The following is a 16607-nucleotide window of genomic DNA, read 5'->3' on the forward strand; positions in this document are numbered from 1 at the left end:
ATTAGTGAATTACCTGTGACACATGCAGTGTTTATTTAGTCAAGACAAAAAAAACATAGCCTAACCAATCCACTCAAGAACCTTGCTAAGTGATCAGTGCATGAATTTTGCATAGTAAGAAAGCACAGTAAATCAGAAAACAAGGACCATACCTTTGTAAAGGCAGAATTATTTGAATTTATTAATTCTTTATGTTTTCCTTCTTCATTTTACTATGTAAAGAAGTAAAAAAAAAAACAACATAATCATGCAAAGAGGTAGTTGATGTAGTTTCTCTTTTTTTTTGGTATCATCTTTGCAACTATAACTAGGACAAAATATTAGGAGGTTAGGGAGGCACTGTTTTTTTGTATTCCAAAGTTATATAAATCAGGCAGTCTAGAATAAAAATCCCTTGCAGGTATGCACATGTTAAACATTCTATCACTGCAATTATTTATGGCCTGTGTATGTGAACATAAGTGATATTTTCCAGATTGCCAAAACTGGATATTCTCTACTTCAGTGATCGATGACAAACTACATTGAAATATTTTATATGGGTTTATTTAGTTACTCCAGCTCAGTCCTCAATGGATTTTATATATTTCTCATAAGCATCTTCACTCATCAGTTCATCAAGTTCAGCGGGCTTTTCCACAGTCATCTTGATAAGCCAACCTGTAGTTCGGAAATTACAAAGAAAAACAGTTGCAAATAGCCTGCAACAAAGATTCATTCACGTTACCTCCTTAGAACAGCACTCCACTACTCCTACAGAGCTCTCTCACGCTGTTAGAATCAAGGGCGCTTCCTCTGCAGCAAAACAGCATTACAACACTTGAAAAGCAAACACACAATTAACAACAAAACTGAACTAGTAACCCGGAGGGGCCTTCTGAGTCAGATCAGTCAGTTCAGCACTGTCTGACAGTGGCTTTAGCAAGGGATTGTCTAGGAGAAGAGCTTGACTGCCCAGGATCATAAGTTGTTACAGAATCAAGTATGAAAAATGTAATCAAGGGAAAGAGATTTAAACTCAGCCTCAGTACATCTGAAAAGAACACACTGCAAAGACGTTTTCAGCAAAGACAAGACTACAATAGTATTTTTATGCTACAAATTTTATCGTGCTTGAACTATATTCAATATATTCAATTTTAAGCCTCCATACCATTAAATTGGAAGAGCTAGGAATCACAGACCTATCTGTGATCACAATCAACATCTCCAGCAGCCAGGTGGTATTCTTTATTGAAAGATAAAAACGACATCTTACCATCTTGATAACAAGATTTATTGACGAGCCCTGGGTTATCTGCAAGGGCAGCATTAATGTCAGTCACTTCTCCTGTGAGAGGAGAGTAGAGTTCACTAGCAGCTTTCACACTTTCCAGTGCCCCAAACTCATCTGAAATACAGAACACGATTTCACACTTATAAGAGGAATCCGCAAAGCACTGGAGTTTCAATCAGACATTCTAGTGATGACCTATCCGTAAAGCAGTGCCTTTATGTTGAGGGAGGAAAACTAGCAAAGAGGTGGAAGTCACCAGCGCTGTATCACTGAGCGGCAGTACTGAGCTCCTGCAGGGAAGTGGCATAGCACTGGCTGGCTGGCTATTACAGGAGGAACAGAAATTTCTTATGTTTGCCTAATCCGTTGGCTAAAGCCCTACAGCATGATCTGACGCAGGGTTCGAAGGAATCACATTCAACTGTTTGCTGCAAGACTTCTAAATAAGCCTTCTATTTACAGCGTAGACCTTTCTAATGCCAAATTTGGTTACAAAATAGACAGAACTTGAGGAGCTCACTTGTTCTTCAGAAACACTATCAACTGTTACATTTGCACTGGCTGGAAAACACTCATTAGTATTCAGAAGCACCACACCGGAACCACCCAGCTGCTCTGCTCTCCTTTCTATTTCATATGCAGTTATGGAAACAGGGCCTGGAGCAACATGAGACAAGAGCAGCTCTAGACCATAAACAAACAAGAAAGAGGCTGGGGAACGTGGAGCGGTCAGAAAAGCAGACAGGAGACAGAGAACAGCACGTTCTGGGAAAGCTTGGGATTAGAGTAATGCTGGAAGTGGTAGAAAAGAGAAGAAGTAAGTGGAAATGAGATTCCTTCAAAAATAAATAAATAAATAAATAAAAAGTTCAAGTTGGTTAATTAAAGCCCTAAACAGAAATCTTCTGTAAAGCATTCACCGTTCAGTGTGATGGAACAGCTGTGGCCTTGAGCAGCCCAATGCAGAAGGATGGGAAGAGAAACTCCTGCTACTTGACCTCAGTACATTTATACTCTCGTTCTATAATCTCTGAAGCTAATGACAATCTTTTCACACACTAGTGAGACAGTGCTCTGCATATACACAGGGACAGGTTTTTCCTTTCTACCTGCTGATGTTCACACCTCTTAAACAGAGAAAATTACCTACCTGAATGATTAAGAAGGCAACAATTCACAAGTTGTAATGATACAGCTGATACACAGAAATGACTGTGTTACACTACAATCCAAGCATAAGTGTGTTTTAAAGCAGGGTATAAAGAGAAGTATTACAAAAAACACATCTAAAATGTTCAATTTTAAATAAAGGTCTTGAGGTAGATACTTTCTTCTGTCGTGCATGGTATACCATACATGCATTCAGAGACTTTGAAATGAAAGCTGTTGTCTCTATTCATAGAAACACCTGCATTTATTTTGCATCCAGAAGATGTGTAATGGTGTTAACAAACATAAAGATTACTTAATAAAATTCAACTTTGAAAAGAAGCTAGAACTGGAACTAGAGCTGAAACTTACCGTCTTTATTCAATTTTGTCCCAATTTCTGGAAGACTACAATAAACAACGTCTCCTAATGCTTCCTTAAAAGAAAAACAAATGCATCAAAGCTCACATTAAAGAAACTGCAGGTAGGAGATATCTTACACAGTAACTCTAGAACCAACGTAAACAAGTCACCTCCCTCTGTAAATGTAGATGTTATTTAAGGATTGTGCATTTGTCACTTTTTAAACACTCAACTTGAAAAAAAAAAAGTTAGGTTATCATGACCCAAATGCAAAATTATTTGTTGTCTCTAACAATGTTAACATTCAGGCTGGAGTTACAAGGCACAAATCTATAGATTTATTCAGGCAGAACAAGAAAGAGCATCTGCTTATCTTCTCAATGCTAGCCAGCACAACACCTGTTTAGATGGACAAAGTTCTCAACAATTTTAGGGAATTATCCCTCTGGCATGAGGCTGGAACAGGCTTGTGCCTCTTCAGTGACAAACATACCCTATTTCACAGAAGCCCAGGGATCTGACAGAGCAGTGGTGGTATTTACAGAAATCAGATCACAGGAAATGCTGCTTATCCTAAGGAACACTAATTCCACTTCATTGGTAACTTCCCATACTAGAAGTTTCATGTGTAGTAAATCTCTGTCCTGAATTTGCCTGTGACTACTCCAAATCACATGCTTGCAGCAGAGCAAAATAAAACAGAATTCCAAAGGGATCTCCCTGCTCCACTACTTTATAATGAGAGACTGCCATGTTACACTTCTGTTCACAATTGTTGTTAGCCAGAGGAATTGCACCACATTCATGTTCAAGTGGAATCTGACCTGAAAAGCGCATGGCAGCCTGTTACCACAGCTCCCAAGGCTTATAGAACCGTGCCAATAAATGCAGTTTTAAATTCAGCTGAACTGTTAAGTTTCCATCACACTCAGCTCTCCATAGGCTTGATCTAAACCGATTAGGAATTTATCAGAATGCTGAAACAGCATGCACTTTTCAAATAACGTGACAGTGCCAAGTCCAAAAACCTCATTCTGTGTATATAGCATATGCAATGACAATAAAAAAAAACAGTAGTATCCAAAGAGCAAGGACAAGAGCAGGTATGTGTAAGTAAATATTGCAGACTTGGGTAGGAAAGGAGAGGGGTGATCAATACCTGTGCAAAATTGCTGATTCCTACTGTTCCAATGCCATTTTCAACTGATATCCATTCATGCTTGTCTGTGAATTTGCGGGCTACAATGAAACAAACTGGATACTTCAGAAATAAGTGGCACCTTGCTTGTTTAAATACAATACATTGAAGTTACAAACCCTGCCGGTTTGCTTTGCTTTCCCCTGAGGTTAAGTGTCTTGTTTCCCCGCACCCCCCTTGGAAAATATTCCAAACAGCAAATACAATTTACAGGAGCATTTTGTTCTGCTCAGGACACGCTCAGTGACACAGCAGAAGCTCACTGCAGGGTTCTGCCCGACAGCATTCCTGGTTCCTATGCAATCATCCACAGACAGATCAACGACAGGGGTAAAAGGAATAGTTATCATTCAAATGTAAAATATACATCCAAAGCATATATGTTTACTTCACTCACAGTAATAAGCTTTTCTACGATACCTTAGGATCTTTTCAAGTATATTTAGTGCTTCTTTCCAAGGAATAATAAAGTTACTGGCAGAAGACCAGCGTTAATAACATGTTAGATAGTGTCAGCATTGCATGTCTCATTCAAAACATGAAACAGAGCCACCAGGTGAAGCTGCAGCCTGTCTGCTCTGGGCAGCTGAGTCCCTTCCCTCTCCTGACGTCTCCTCTACAGTCAGCTTCTCCCATTTAACATCATCACCGATATATGTAAAATCAGGCACAAGTAGTATAGGTGAAATTGATAGGGCCATTCAAACAGGCAACCGTTACTTAAGAGAATTTGCTGGTAATACTATTAGAACAACACAGGACTCATTCTGAGTAGTGTTAAGATAGGAATATCTAAGATTTAAATCTTTTCCACAGCAATCTTACAAGTCTGCATACATTGCAGGTCTTTAAGACTCAGGCTGCTCATACTGACTTCTCCAAGAAGCAGTTATTTTTATATTCAACAGAAGAAACTGAAGCAGTTTTCTTCCTGACATTTCACGCTGAGAGCTTCCGGCCTGCTTTGTCCTTCTCCTCACATGCAGATTTTCCCCAGCAACTCTTCGAGTTTTCTTCAGTTTTTAAGTTTCTTTTCCATGTTCCCTTCTTGCATGAATCTAATCACACAGGAGGTGTTCCACAAGTTGGGGAAGAACTTAAACAGAGCTTCCTGGGAGATGAGTGCCAAAGTAGTGCAGCTGGGCCCTCCTTCTGGGTCCCAACTCCTTTTCTCAGCCTCCTTGAGCCCCCTAAAGAAATCCAACTTCCACAAAGCCTTATTTCCTAGGCTTGCATATAGTAGTAAGCAGAAATCCTCACTTTAGGCCTGCTAAAATCCTCACACTTAAGTCAGTAACGTTCTAAGCTGTTCCAGTTGTAGTGATCCATTTATGAGGGCTGAATGTGTGGAAGAGGTAAAATGGTTTGTCTTTCATGGCGGCTCAAGTTTTATACTTGTATTTATTGTGGAAGCACAGCAGACAGAAGTAGAACATACAAAACAGACTGAGTAAAATGCAAATAAGGCATTTGCCCATGCAGCATCGCTCAAATAATAGTAAAAAGACCACAGAACTTAATCTAGCATTATAAACATCTACATAAATCTCTCAGGACATGTTCTAATGAACAGAAGAAACCAAATCACTTTAGGTCAAAGCATTAACCCCCAGGTAATAGGGATTTCATTGGAAATGAGTAATGAACCATGAGAACAGAGAACAATGCAAAACCTCAAGCCCCAGCTGAACATTAACATTATGCACATCACAGGGGAGCCAGCTAGTATCCTTCTATGTTGGATAATAATACTGTATAAGATTTGTTTAAAAGGCAAGATTACAGGGAAGAAAAAGACAACAGAAAAACAGAAATGTCAATTTCAAACAAAGCAGTGAAATGTTCTTAGCAGTCAGAAATGCACACATGCTTCTCATAGGACACTTTTACAAAGAAAAATGTTAAAAGGAGAGATTCTAACCATGTAGCAAAACCCACGGTAAATAAAGTCCAGGTCAAATGAGAAAGAGTTAATAAGTAATCTCAAAATTTGAACTTTGAGCTTACAAGATTGGCACATGAAAGAAATGAAAATAAATGAATATGAGATGTCTAAGCACAGTAAATCTCTTCTGTGAGCGTTCTTTGTCAGAAGAGCAGCTACATTTACTCCAGCTTCATTTGTTTCAGCACAGCTTTGGTTTCAGCTTAACTAGCACATTTTAAATTCAGACCTTCATTTAGTTCACCCTGCCTCTATTAAATATTTCATAAATATATACCTGAAAAGTGAAGGAAAACTCACACCTCCACAAACAGGCATACAAAACTTTTCCTCTCTGCCTAAAACAAAAGCACAGTTTATGTTATTTCTTCAAGTTACATCTAGAGAAAGCAACAGGTACATTAAGCAATTAGAACAGCGATGGAAGCTTAGCTCCTGGCTCATTTAATTCGCAAATAATGACAGATGCTATTTCTTTAACTCGCAGCAGGCAGTGAACAACTAGGTTATAGGGCTGTATGGGAGAAAAAGGGGCTTGTTGTTAGCGGCAGCCATTACTTGTCCAGCACATTCTCCTGCTCTCCTACTCGCTCTGCATTTCTGTTGTGCAGAGCACACGGAGGCCAACTTTCACTCAAAGACAGTTGCAACAGCAGCAGACAGACACCTGCGAGACATTACTTGCTGCACAACTACACAAACACAAGCGCAGAGGCACACGGTGCACACGCCTTCACACCTCAGCAGCTGCACACCCCTGGTCAGATCGAACCCAGCTTCCCCGACGCGCACAGGCCCAGGGCCCTGGTGATAGGGCTCAGCTTTGCGAGTACCACCGCTGCGGGCCCGTCCTCCCCGTCCGTGGCTTTTTGTCCCTTTATCGGGCAAGGCTCGGGTCCACTGACAGGCCGAGCGAAGACAGAGCTGCCCACGCCTGGTCGGGCTCCCGCTGCTCTGCTGCCCGCTAAGGGAGCGCTCCTCCTTGAGCAACGGGAATGAGAAGCACATCAGGAGCAGAGCGCTGATGTTCTGCCAGAAGCACGGCACAGCACTGCTGCGCTCCAGCCATCTTGAGAGGCGGCACTACCCCGAGAGGCTGCGGCACCCTGCCCGGGCAGCTCTGCCCGTCCTGCCGGCGCGAGGCAGCTAGCACGCAGCAAAGACCTGAACACAAAGCTCTTCTGTGCACGGTGTCTTTCCAGGCCCGTTATTTAAACTCCCACGCAGCGCCCTGCCCGGGACAGAGGAGCCCCTCCAGTCTTCACGCCCTGCTGCAAACCGCAGCGGCGAACCCAGCGCCCGCAGACAGCCGCCCCTGCCCGGCCCCCGGCGCTGTCCCCGCTCCTAACAGAGCCCCGAAGAGCGCTGCAGGAAGGCAGGCGGCACCTCCCCAAGGCTGCTGGGCCCCTACCGGCACTCCCGCACTCACCGGACAGCAGCAGCGAGCCGGTGCCCAACCTCCGCACCGCGGGGACCTGCGGCCGCGGCGAGAGGCGCGGGCAGCGCGGCGCCAGGGCCGGCCCGAGCCGCCGCAACGCCAACCACGCCATCTTTGCCGGGCGGCCGCGGAAGTGGGCGGTGCCGCGCAGAGCTCCCGCCTCACGGCGGAGGCGGCCATTGGAGCCCCGCGCCGGGCGGGGCCGCCATGTCGGTGAGGCCCGGGTGGGAGCCGTGTCGAGCTCCTCGTGAGTTCTGTTACCGGCTCTGAGTGAGGGGGAGCAACGGCCCTGTGGGTCAGCGCGAGGGGTGGCTGCACCGCCATCTTCCAGAGGTAATCGCTTGGCAGAAAGCGAGTGCCGTGAGCCGAGCGATGCAACGACCGACGGTGTGCATTAACTACAGGTGCCAAGCCCGCAGGCAGCGCACATGGGATGCTTTATTTCACGTTTCACGCGAGTTTTTAGCTACAATAGCATCAATCAGCAAGAGTCCGTTGAAGGCTACGTATAGCATTTTAGTCAGAAGCACAATAGCCCAAGTCTGGCCTTTGCAGCTGGCAGTTAAAAAGTACGATCTTTTGCCAACAAACAAAGAAGCTTTCCATTATAGTTATCCATTAATTGCTGTCGGGTTACTTTGGCTGATCCTTACAGCCTGTCTTCTCTTCCTTCTTACATTTAATCCCAAAGAAACCGAAAACTTTCATGAGCATTAAGTCCACAATTTCCTCCTCTTCTGACGCCTGAAATAATGACAAGAGCTCAGTTAACAGGCGGGCAGGCCAGGAGCAGGTGTAGCTCCTGCTGGTGCTGGAGAGAATTGCAACAGAAAATCCGTACTCAGTGCCATGTAGCTCGGTTTTCACTCTAGGCGGAGCATGGATCACTGCCAAAGCAGAACACCATGCAAATATATTCACCAAATAGGCCCAGGTAGCCTGAGGGTGTGCATGCTACGGAAGAAATTTTGGCTCTGTCAAAGCCCATGAAAATTTATTACTGGAGCCTGGAGTTCACTAGCTGACTACCATGCAGCTACTGGTCATAGAATCAAAGGATCATTAAGGTCAGAAATGATGGCTAAGATCATCAAGTCCAACCCCAACCCACCCCCACCTGCCCACTGACCACGTCCAGGGACAGTGACTCCCCCCCTCCCTGTGCAGCCTGTGCCAGTGCATCACCACTCTTTCTGAGAAGAAATGTTTCCTGATATGCAACCTGAGCCTCCCCTGGTGCAACTTAAGGCCATTCCCTCTCGTCCTGTGGCTGTAACCTGGGAGAAGAGGCCAACATCCACCTCTCCACAGCCTCCTTTCAGGTAGTTGTAGAGAGCGATGAGGTCTCCTCTGAGCCTTCTCTTCTCCAGACTGAACCACCCCAGCTCCCTCAGCCACTCCTCATAAGACCTGTGCTCCAGACCCCTCACCAGCTTTGTTGGCCATCTTTGGACACGCTTATTTGAATGTGTGCTATGCACATCTAGCCACCCACTGAATTAAGAACTAAATATATATTGTTTTATATTGACTGTATTTTTGTTTTCTTCTCCATTGAAATTATATAGAACATAGAGGAATTTTGAGCTACTGTAGTCCTCACCTGGATTTCACACAGTGCTACCTGAACAGATTTGGAACTTGGTGACATTGTTAAAAGGAGCTGTAAAGTCTTCATCAATTCTCTAGCCATTTCGGTACTGATTTCCATGGAGCTGGGGCACTTCACTGGTATGTGAATAGCAGGCTACAGCTCTTAAAGTCTGAACAGAGACTTGTCTGAGCAGAAATGGACAGTGTAATTCTGGAAAATCTGAAGCATGCTTTATGAGTTAATGTTGACTTCTTAAAAGTAGGACTGAGTTTACATAGGTTTCATCAGATGGTGGAATGCCTAAGTCATGAGTAAGCACTGCACAACAAATGTTAAAGAACAGCAGATGAGCTGAGATGAACACACCTGGTAGTGCTTCTGCTCCTCACTGAAAGCAACCAGAATCACTGAAATGAAGAGATTCAGCACCACAAACGTCATGAAAATGATGCAGGATCCAATTAAGAAGGAGCCTAAAATCGGATTGTAGTCCAAGATCTGTAGAATTAATAAGGTAAGACATCACTTTCTGATTTTTAAAACAGAGCGTACGTACAAGCAGCTAGCAGCTATCACACAGCAAGGAGTTTGTCCCTTTGAAAATCCTTGTGGGCAATAAATTATGCTGTATTTATATATCATGCATATATAAATAGATTTTCTTCTTTAGTTACTTTTGGGCTTTGATACAATATGAAACGTTAATATGGGCAATCTCTGTGTTTTGTTGTTTTAAGTGTTTGCATTTGAATGCAATGGTATGGAAGTTTGAGGTGAAAACTGACAAGCCTGGAGATTTGTTTAGCCTCACAATTAACAGCTGCAGCTTGGTCATGTCCCAGCTATTGAAGCAGAAATGAAATTTCTCTGTGCTTTTGTGTAGGAGTGTCTTTACACGGAAGTCCATTCAGACTGTCAGGGGCATGTATCAAGTAAGGGCTGTGCAGAAATTTAAAAACATAGGAGTACATCTTTGGAATTAACTACTTGAGTGGATGTAGAATTGAAAAATGTTATGCCCTGTTACTGATCTTCTCATACCCTGCTGGATTCATGGTCTAAAAACATCCACTAGAGAGTCATTCCAAGGATACTGTAATATTTGAAAGAACCCAATGAAAAAGTCAGTAATAATAAAAATAAATGTAGTGAAGATCCCTTGTGAAGGTCTTGTCTTTCTTGAGAAGCTGATGGGTGTGTGTTCAGAGTAAATGCCAGGGCATCACTCACATCTCTCTCTCTAGCTTTTTAAGGAAAACTGCTCAAAACTTTTTCTCTAGTCAATAAGTAACGTATCTAGTTAAAATTTAAGCAGCTTTCTCAATGAAAATTTGTTCATTATGAATCTACTGATGTTCAGAATGGGATGGGAGATATATTTCACTGTTTTTTTTTATTGCCTTAATGAGTAAAGGGGGCTGCTTTAGGAGGCTGTGGCACTTGCAAAATGTGATTCGTGTCTAGCACTAACTGGGAGTCCTTCTATTTGCTGGTTCAAAGCATATATGAAAGCTGAGATGTTAATTACACTGTGATGAACTTCTCAAAATCAAGAGGGAGTACCTCCTCATAGTTGAAGATTCCCAGCTGAAGACTGACCATGGTCTCTGCTGAATCAGAGAGAGTTTTGTAAGAGAAGAGCTTCCAGCCAAATATCAAGTTTGTCTGCAAGGGAAAGAAGGTGTATCTTGCATCGTAATCAGAGTCCTTGCTGCAAATCAGCTGATGACTGATAATTCAGAGAAAGCTCTTCCAGTTTATCGTCAGCCATGAAGCTTTTTTGGATTTTTGCTCTACTGAATTTTGTGGTTTTTTTGCCTGTTTGTTTGTTTACTTGTTTTGTCTACAGAGGTGTGCATTAGCTTTAAGACCATCTATCCTGGATTTAAGAATCGTAGAATTATATATGTTGGAAAAGACCTTTTAAAAAGACCAATAATTCTTTAATCTCATTAGAATGAAAATAACAGTATGAGTATTACTATAATAGGCAGAAAAATAATTATTTCCCACCTAAAAAGAAGACAAACAGAAAATTGTACTTTGTGCACTCTTCCCAGTTTGAGCTTTATCCAAAAAATGATCTTTCCTGTACTTTGCTCTGCACTTTACACCTGCTACACACAGAAAATCCTTTTTTTTTTTTTGTCTCCATCTTTGATTTTTGTACTAAATTTTAGAATTTCAGGTTGCAAAGAAAGAAACAAGTGGCTACTTTAACTGCCTTCACATATATGGAAAAATTAGAATCCAGTTTTCTAACCTAAGATTTAGACAGGCGGCGTTATTCAGTTTTACCCTGCAAAGCCACGTTGCTTTCAGAAATAATTCATTTAACCTGGCAGTACCTCAATGCAGACTGAAGACGAGAGAAACCACAGTCATACTCACAGCAATGGAATAGGCGAGGAACATGATTGCAATAACAGTGATGAATCCAGAGATATCACCCCATGCTCTCCTTAGAGTGGAGGTGATCATGTTCAATTTAGGGTTGAGCCTCAGTAGGTGCCACAGTTTCACTGTGGAGAGAAGCACGAGGAAAGCAATCAGGTAGCCGAGAACCGCATCAGCTCTTGCTGTTTCATTAAAGCTCACAGAGCTGTTAGAAACAAAGAAAAGATGTATTAGACCACCACACAGCAGCCTGGGAATGTGTACGTTCTGGAAAAGCCAGTCACTCTGAGCTTGTTTTCAGTAGAGAGCTAACTTGAGCTTTTGCTTGAATGTTTCTGTCTGTGCTTCCTGCTGCGTGCACACAAAAAGCTCAGCTGTACACAACAGTGTTTTGTTTCCTAAATTATCCTGTGATTCTCTGAGCTTGCTCTTGTGTGAGCATTTTTTAGCAGATGCTATTATTTTCCATTCTGTGTTAAGTGTTGCTGTCCTCTGCCTTATGTTTCTTGACAGTAAAGAATAAAGCAGATGATTTACTAGCTTGGATGTCCTGTAGCAGCCAGGGAACTAGGAGCTCAGTTAGTACTTCCTGGGGTTATGCTTACTCCTCTTTGTGTTCCTGGTAGTAGCTGATGTCTCGGCTCCCAAGGATCGTCCTCTTCACAAACACTGACAGGGCGCTCCAGCTAATCAGTATAATGGCCATCTCCAGGAGATTCCACTTGCTGTGGAAATATCTCCATTTCAGAGCCTTCATCAGTTTTCCCTGTGGAAACAGGAGTCTTACTTTTTAAGTCCAACACCATACCATACAGTAAACTTCTCAAGATTAGGGCTATGTCCTCCACAATAAAACAAAATTCTGCACATCATGATTTCTCATTGTCTTTGACATTCATGCCAAACAAAAGGTCACCTTCCTATTAATTAATGAAGATACACTATCTGATTCAGTCTTCCACTGGTGCAAGTCAGCAGCAGCACTACTGAAATCAAGTACTGTCCTAAAGCCTTTGCAAATGAAATAAAATACAGACAAAAAGTGATGCTGTCAGCAGAATTTTCCAATGTATCTTACCTGTACGATCATGTAGTACACAATAAAGAGGAAATAAATTACTTCTGCAGCAACAACAAAAATGTGAAGACTGTTGGTGTATGGGTAGAGCCGGATACTCTGCAGCTCTGCACTTGTGAAGAAGGCCCCTGAAAAATAACAGTGTTCAATTCAGTGCTGTAATAGTTACATCCTTCTGTTTTCATTCAAACCATTTAGTTCACTAATAAGACCTCCATACTCGCATTCACATCAGTGTCAGTCTGAATCCAATTATCATACTGAGATTTAAACCTGACTGTAGGAGTAGCCCGGTAAGCGTTCTTAGAATTTTTCTTCAAATGGTAATTTTGGACAGTCAGTGGCTTTTGGGATGCTAATGCCCTTCTGTATGGCAGTACGATATTAATCCCAGCAAGACCGAGTTTGAATTAGACTAGAAATGCTAAACTGAAACAGGAAGGACTGAAGATGTAAATCTGAATCTCATTCTAAAAAGAAAATGAACCCAATTTTGTGGTTTGATATGGACATAGGTTCTCACCTAAAGCGTTGGTTTCAAATATCAGGCTTACAATGCAGAACAGATTCACGTTGGCATTGTAGACTGTAAATTCAACAAACACTGCTCTTGTGAAGGTGTCTAGCCAAACGTTGTTGAAAAGGTACTGGAGAATTCTGTCAAAAAATGCGTAGCCAGTGAGCTAACTCATACAGCAGAGAGACTGTATCACATGGAGGATGAAGTGCATCATTTCACAGAGAAGGAGCACACCCAAGGTAAGATGTTTACTAATTTTTTGGCATTATGTATTTCTGCAGCTATGTAAATATGGAATCCATGCATGTAAGTTAGGAAAAAACAGGTTATAATTTTTGATCCGGTTGTTACCTAACATGGAGAAAGATTATAAGAATGTAAAGTACATTGAAGGCACCACAGTATTATCTACAATATTCAGCGTAATCCACAGTAGCAAAATTCAGAATGCAATCTGAGGTGAGTCCTAAATAGAGCAGAAAAAAGAGCACCACTGACACTGCAGCACATTCACTAATATTTTACCAAGATACAAGCTTTACCTGGAGGCATTCTGAGGATCAGTTCCCAGGTGAATCACATATCCCCCTCCCCCGTAGGTGGCCAGTTTGCCCCAGACAGGCTGCCCTCTCAATTTGGACTGGCTCTGATACTGCCAGGCTGAGCTCAAGTCAGAGGAGGTATCAAAGACCGAAGTGTTCCAGTGTTCTCCATAGTCTGATGTGTCTTCTGTATGTGGGGAGTATGGAGCATGGCATTCCTGAATCACACGCTGGAGTGTGGGTGAGATAGGGCAGGTGTCTCCTTTCACTCTCACTTGGCGAAGTCGAGCGCTGCCCACCAGCTTGGAGTTCCCATCTGTAATGAATCCTAAGTGGGAAATGAAAAAGGCAGAGCTACGACTAATGTTTGTTCATTTCATTTATGATTCAGATATGCATTAATATTTTGCTATAGATTTAAAAAAAAACACTGTAAGCAAAATGGTCTTGAAAATCAAGTGCTTGTGTTGATTTAAACTGAATTCTTGGATAACATCCATAGACAACAGTTTAGTATCATTACCTATCTGTATTTTATAGAGAAGGAAAACAGAGGTCTGCAGAATAAAAGCCATGTGCAGTGTTCACTTGGCCATAGCTGGTTTGTGCCATGTCCAAGAAAAAACTGTGCCATTGTATGCTCATAGTTACTCTAAAATGTGAGCTGGAACGTGGCTCATATTTGTTAATGGGCATAGCCAGGTAGAAGCATAGTGATGTTGTATAATTATCCTTCGCATTGACCTAAGGCAGAGTGCAGAGCAGTCCTGAGGGAAAGCTTTATAGTGCCATCTATCTGCCGTTCTGTTTGTTTGTTTTTTTAGTTATGGAAAGAGGCTTAAGTGAAACAGAGACATGTACCTGGAATGAGTCATGTAAAATGTGAAAAATTAAAAAATTCAGTGCAAAACTTGTGGGTTGTGTTAAAGATAATGAAAACATCAGGCCGCATGGAACTTGGGGTCGGGCTGTGGGACTTCTGTTATCCACTAGTATTCAGTTTATGAAAATTCACATTAGTCTTATGTGCCCATAGTGTCTTCCTCCAGTCAAATATGCACGTACAAGTTGAAGATATGTATAAAAAGATAATGTTTCAGAATCTGGCAAGCTGAAGTGAAGCAAGATGATGTCAAAATAGTCTCTGCACCTTTATATGATCCATAAAGATTTTTGACTAAGGTCGTTTTTGCCCATGTGAAAAAATCCTCATAACTGTAGACATCGTGGAATCCATCTGTAAAACTGCTCTCAATATGTTTGTTTAAGTAGTAGGAATTGGGATCTCTCTGCCCATAGGCAACCAGTAATAGCATCCATAGAAACACCAGATAGGCTGGAAAAAAAAAAAAACACAAGAAGAGACAGCACATGTGATCTCAGAATTAGCACTGCTGTTCAAAATAGATTGCATGAATGGTTACTGCTGTCATCACTTATTAGGTTAAGGAGATGCTTTGCAAGAATCTGACTGACTAGTGCTAATGAATTTACACAGGCTACGTCAAAGTGCTGCAGTTTAAGCATATCACATTTGGAATACAAGTAGGAATCTGAGAAGTGATTGAGAAAACAAGCATAGAGGCTGGCTGAACATTAACAGTAATGATGGCTCTAAACAGAATGAGTAGCTTAATTTTGTGTTTAATGTTTTCACTGATGTGAAAGTACTGATGAATACTGCTGAATAAAACAAGATAAACTACATATGAGTAATACCCAGGATTTCTCTGATTAGGGCAAATGCTTTCTGCTCCTTCATGCAGCTGATTTTCATTTTCTCGACATCAGCTGCAGGAGGTGGCCGGTAAATATTGCTTCTGCTGTCCCGTCGGGCTCCAAAGAGAGGATTTGTGTCACCTGTGGGTGAGAGCAGTGAAACCTGCAGTCAGTCAGCAGATCATTTGTATCCCACTTTTCACTTTGGCCATTGAAAGGAGATATTTCTACTTAATGCTTTCCTCCTGGAAGTCAGGTGATGTGACTTACTCAAAGAAGCAGCATAGTAAGGCAGCACTGAGCAATGACTGAGATCATGAGCGGCATGTTAGGTTTAGGTACAGGTGTCTCTCTCTCTGCCCATTCAGGTGTATAAAGATAACCAGTGAAGTCCTCACTGTGAATCACATAGTGGTGCATAAAGCATTCAAAAAACTTAGAGGGCATTTCACTTCTTTTTAGTAATTTCTCACTTCACAGACAGTTACCTGGTGCAGATAAAGACCCATCAATGGCAGTGTTTTCTTCATCCTCATGTTCTACCTTCTTCAGAACCAGAGCAAAAAAAGCAGCAAATCCCAGCACCTGCAAGAATTAGCTATAGACTCAATACATGCCCATTTCGTATAAAGAAGCTCATGGTTTGACATGCACCGCTTTGGATACAGCTACTGTAGGAGAATGATTGTCCTTTGGCTTCGTGGAACTTGTGCAGCTGAAGCTTACAAACAGTGCACAAACCCTATCTAACTTAACTGCTTTTGCCATATGACACATCTTCTTTGGTCACCTCATCAACTATTAAACTCTGACAAAATGGGAGATGAAACTAATGTATTTAATGACAACAAATGACAACAGAACTCTGTAGTACATGTTAGTTTTTGCTTTAAGGGCAAAGACTTCAATTTTACATCTTAAATCCTGTGGTTCTTTAAAATGTATTATTTTCCTGTAATGATAGCAGAATGAGTTCATATTTGCCAGTAGTTCCATTTCTGAGGATCTCACCTTTAAGGGCTGTGTGATGAAAAGACTTTCAAAGAAGGAGATGGCCATGGAGATCAGCCATTTGATGGAGTTCTCCTTACCATAATGCAGCCCATAGAGCATGGTAAAGAACCCAGATACACCACTGGTGGCTGCAACAAGGAACCAAGCAATGAACACAAACCACCAGGGCAGCCCTTTTGAAGAAGAACTTTTCCTTCCATCACCAGAGAAGCTTGGAGTAAGAGACCACCTTCAGAATCAACCAGAAGAGAAAAAATCATTCAGCACTGGAATAGAAACCAAAATCAAATTCTTTGGTTTCTGTGACTATAGGCAACATTTTATAATTTAAATTCTTTTACCTAATTTCTTCTTTTAGCTAATGTAACTATACA

At 41.9% G+C, this 16607-nt stretch overlaps 3 protein-coding genes across 4 annotated transcripts in view; 1 reads left to right on the forward strand and 2 right to left on the reverse strand.

The window, feature by feature from the left end:
• Positions 525–7518, reverse strand: GCSH (glycine cleavage system protein H). The gene is made up of 5 exons (XM_021408959.1): positions 7361–7518; positions 3948–4027; positions 2798–2861; positions 1259–1390; positions 525–660 (listed from the first exon to the last, which is right to left on the reverse strand). The coding sequence occupies exons 1-5, from the start codon at positions 7479–7481 to the stop codon at positions 563–565; spliced, it is 495 nt and encodes a 164-aa protein (XP_021264634.1). The 5' UTR covers positions 7482–7518; the 3' UTR covers positions 525–562.
• Positions 7767–16607, reverse strand: part of PKD1L2 (polycystin 1 like 2) — a 34634-nt gene continuing 25793 nt past the window's right edge. The window contains exons 32-43 of the mRNA XM_021408963.1: positions 16231–16462; positions 15708–15804; positions 15220–15360; positions 14651–14836; positions 13501–13828; positions 12962–13095; positions 12439–12566; positions 11966–12126; positions 11355–11565; positions 10527–10628; positions 9330–9461; positions 7767–8113 (exon numbers count right to left, since the gene is read on the reverse strand). Of these exons, the coding sequence (XP_021264638.1) occupies positions 8003–8113; positions 9330–9461; positions 10527–10628; positions 11355–11565; positions 11966–12126; positions 12439–12566; positions 12962–13095; positions 13501–13828; positions 14651–14836; positions 15220–15360; positions 15708–15804; positions 16231–16462 (1963 nt within the window). The 3' untranslated portion in view covers positions 7767–8002. The remainder of the gene's footprint in view (positions 8114–9329; positions 9462–10526; positions 10629–11354; positions 11566–11965; positions 12127–12438; positions 12567–12961; positions 13096–13500; positions 13829–14650; positions 14837–15219; positions 15361–15707; positions 15805–16230; positions 16463–16607) is intronic.
• The window catches only part of BCO1 (beta-carotene oxygenase 1), a 55272-nt gene continuing 48035 nt past the window's right edge, over positions 9371–16607 (forward strand). For both annotated transcript variants that reach the window (XM_021408953.1, XM_021408950.1), the window contains exon 1: positions 9371–9477. The gene's annotated coding sequence lies outside the window, so the exon portion shown is untranslated. The remainder of the gene's footprint in view (positions 9478–16607) is intronic.

This window comes from Numida meleagris, chromosome 10 (assembly GCF_002078875.1).
Source record: "Numida meleagris isolate 19003 breed g44 Domestic line chromosome 10, NumMel1.0, whole genome shotgun sequence".
NCBI lineage: Eukaryota > Metazoa > Chordata > Aves > Galliformes > Numididae > Numida > Numida meleagris.

Coding starts and splice junctions, on each gene's coding strand:
- GCSH (XM_021408959.1), bottom strand. CDS start 7,481: ATGGCGTGGTTGGCGTTGCGGCGGCTCGGGCCGGCCCTGGCGCCGCGC. Junction 1,391..2,797: donor GACAAAATTGAATAAAGACG/GTAAGTTTCAGC, acceptor TCTGTATTTCAG/ATGAGTTTGGGGCACTGGAA. Junction 661..1,258: donor TAAATCTTGTTATCAAGATG/GTAAGATGTCGT, acceptor TCCGAACTACAG/GTTGGCTTATCAAGATGACT.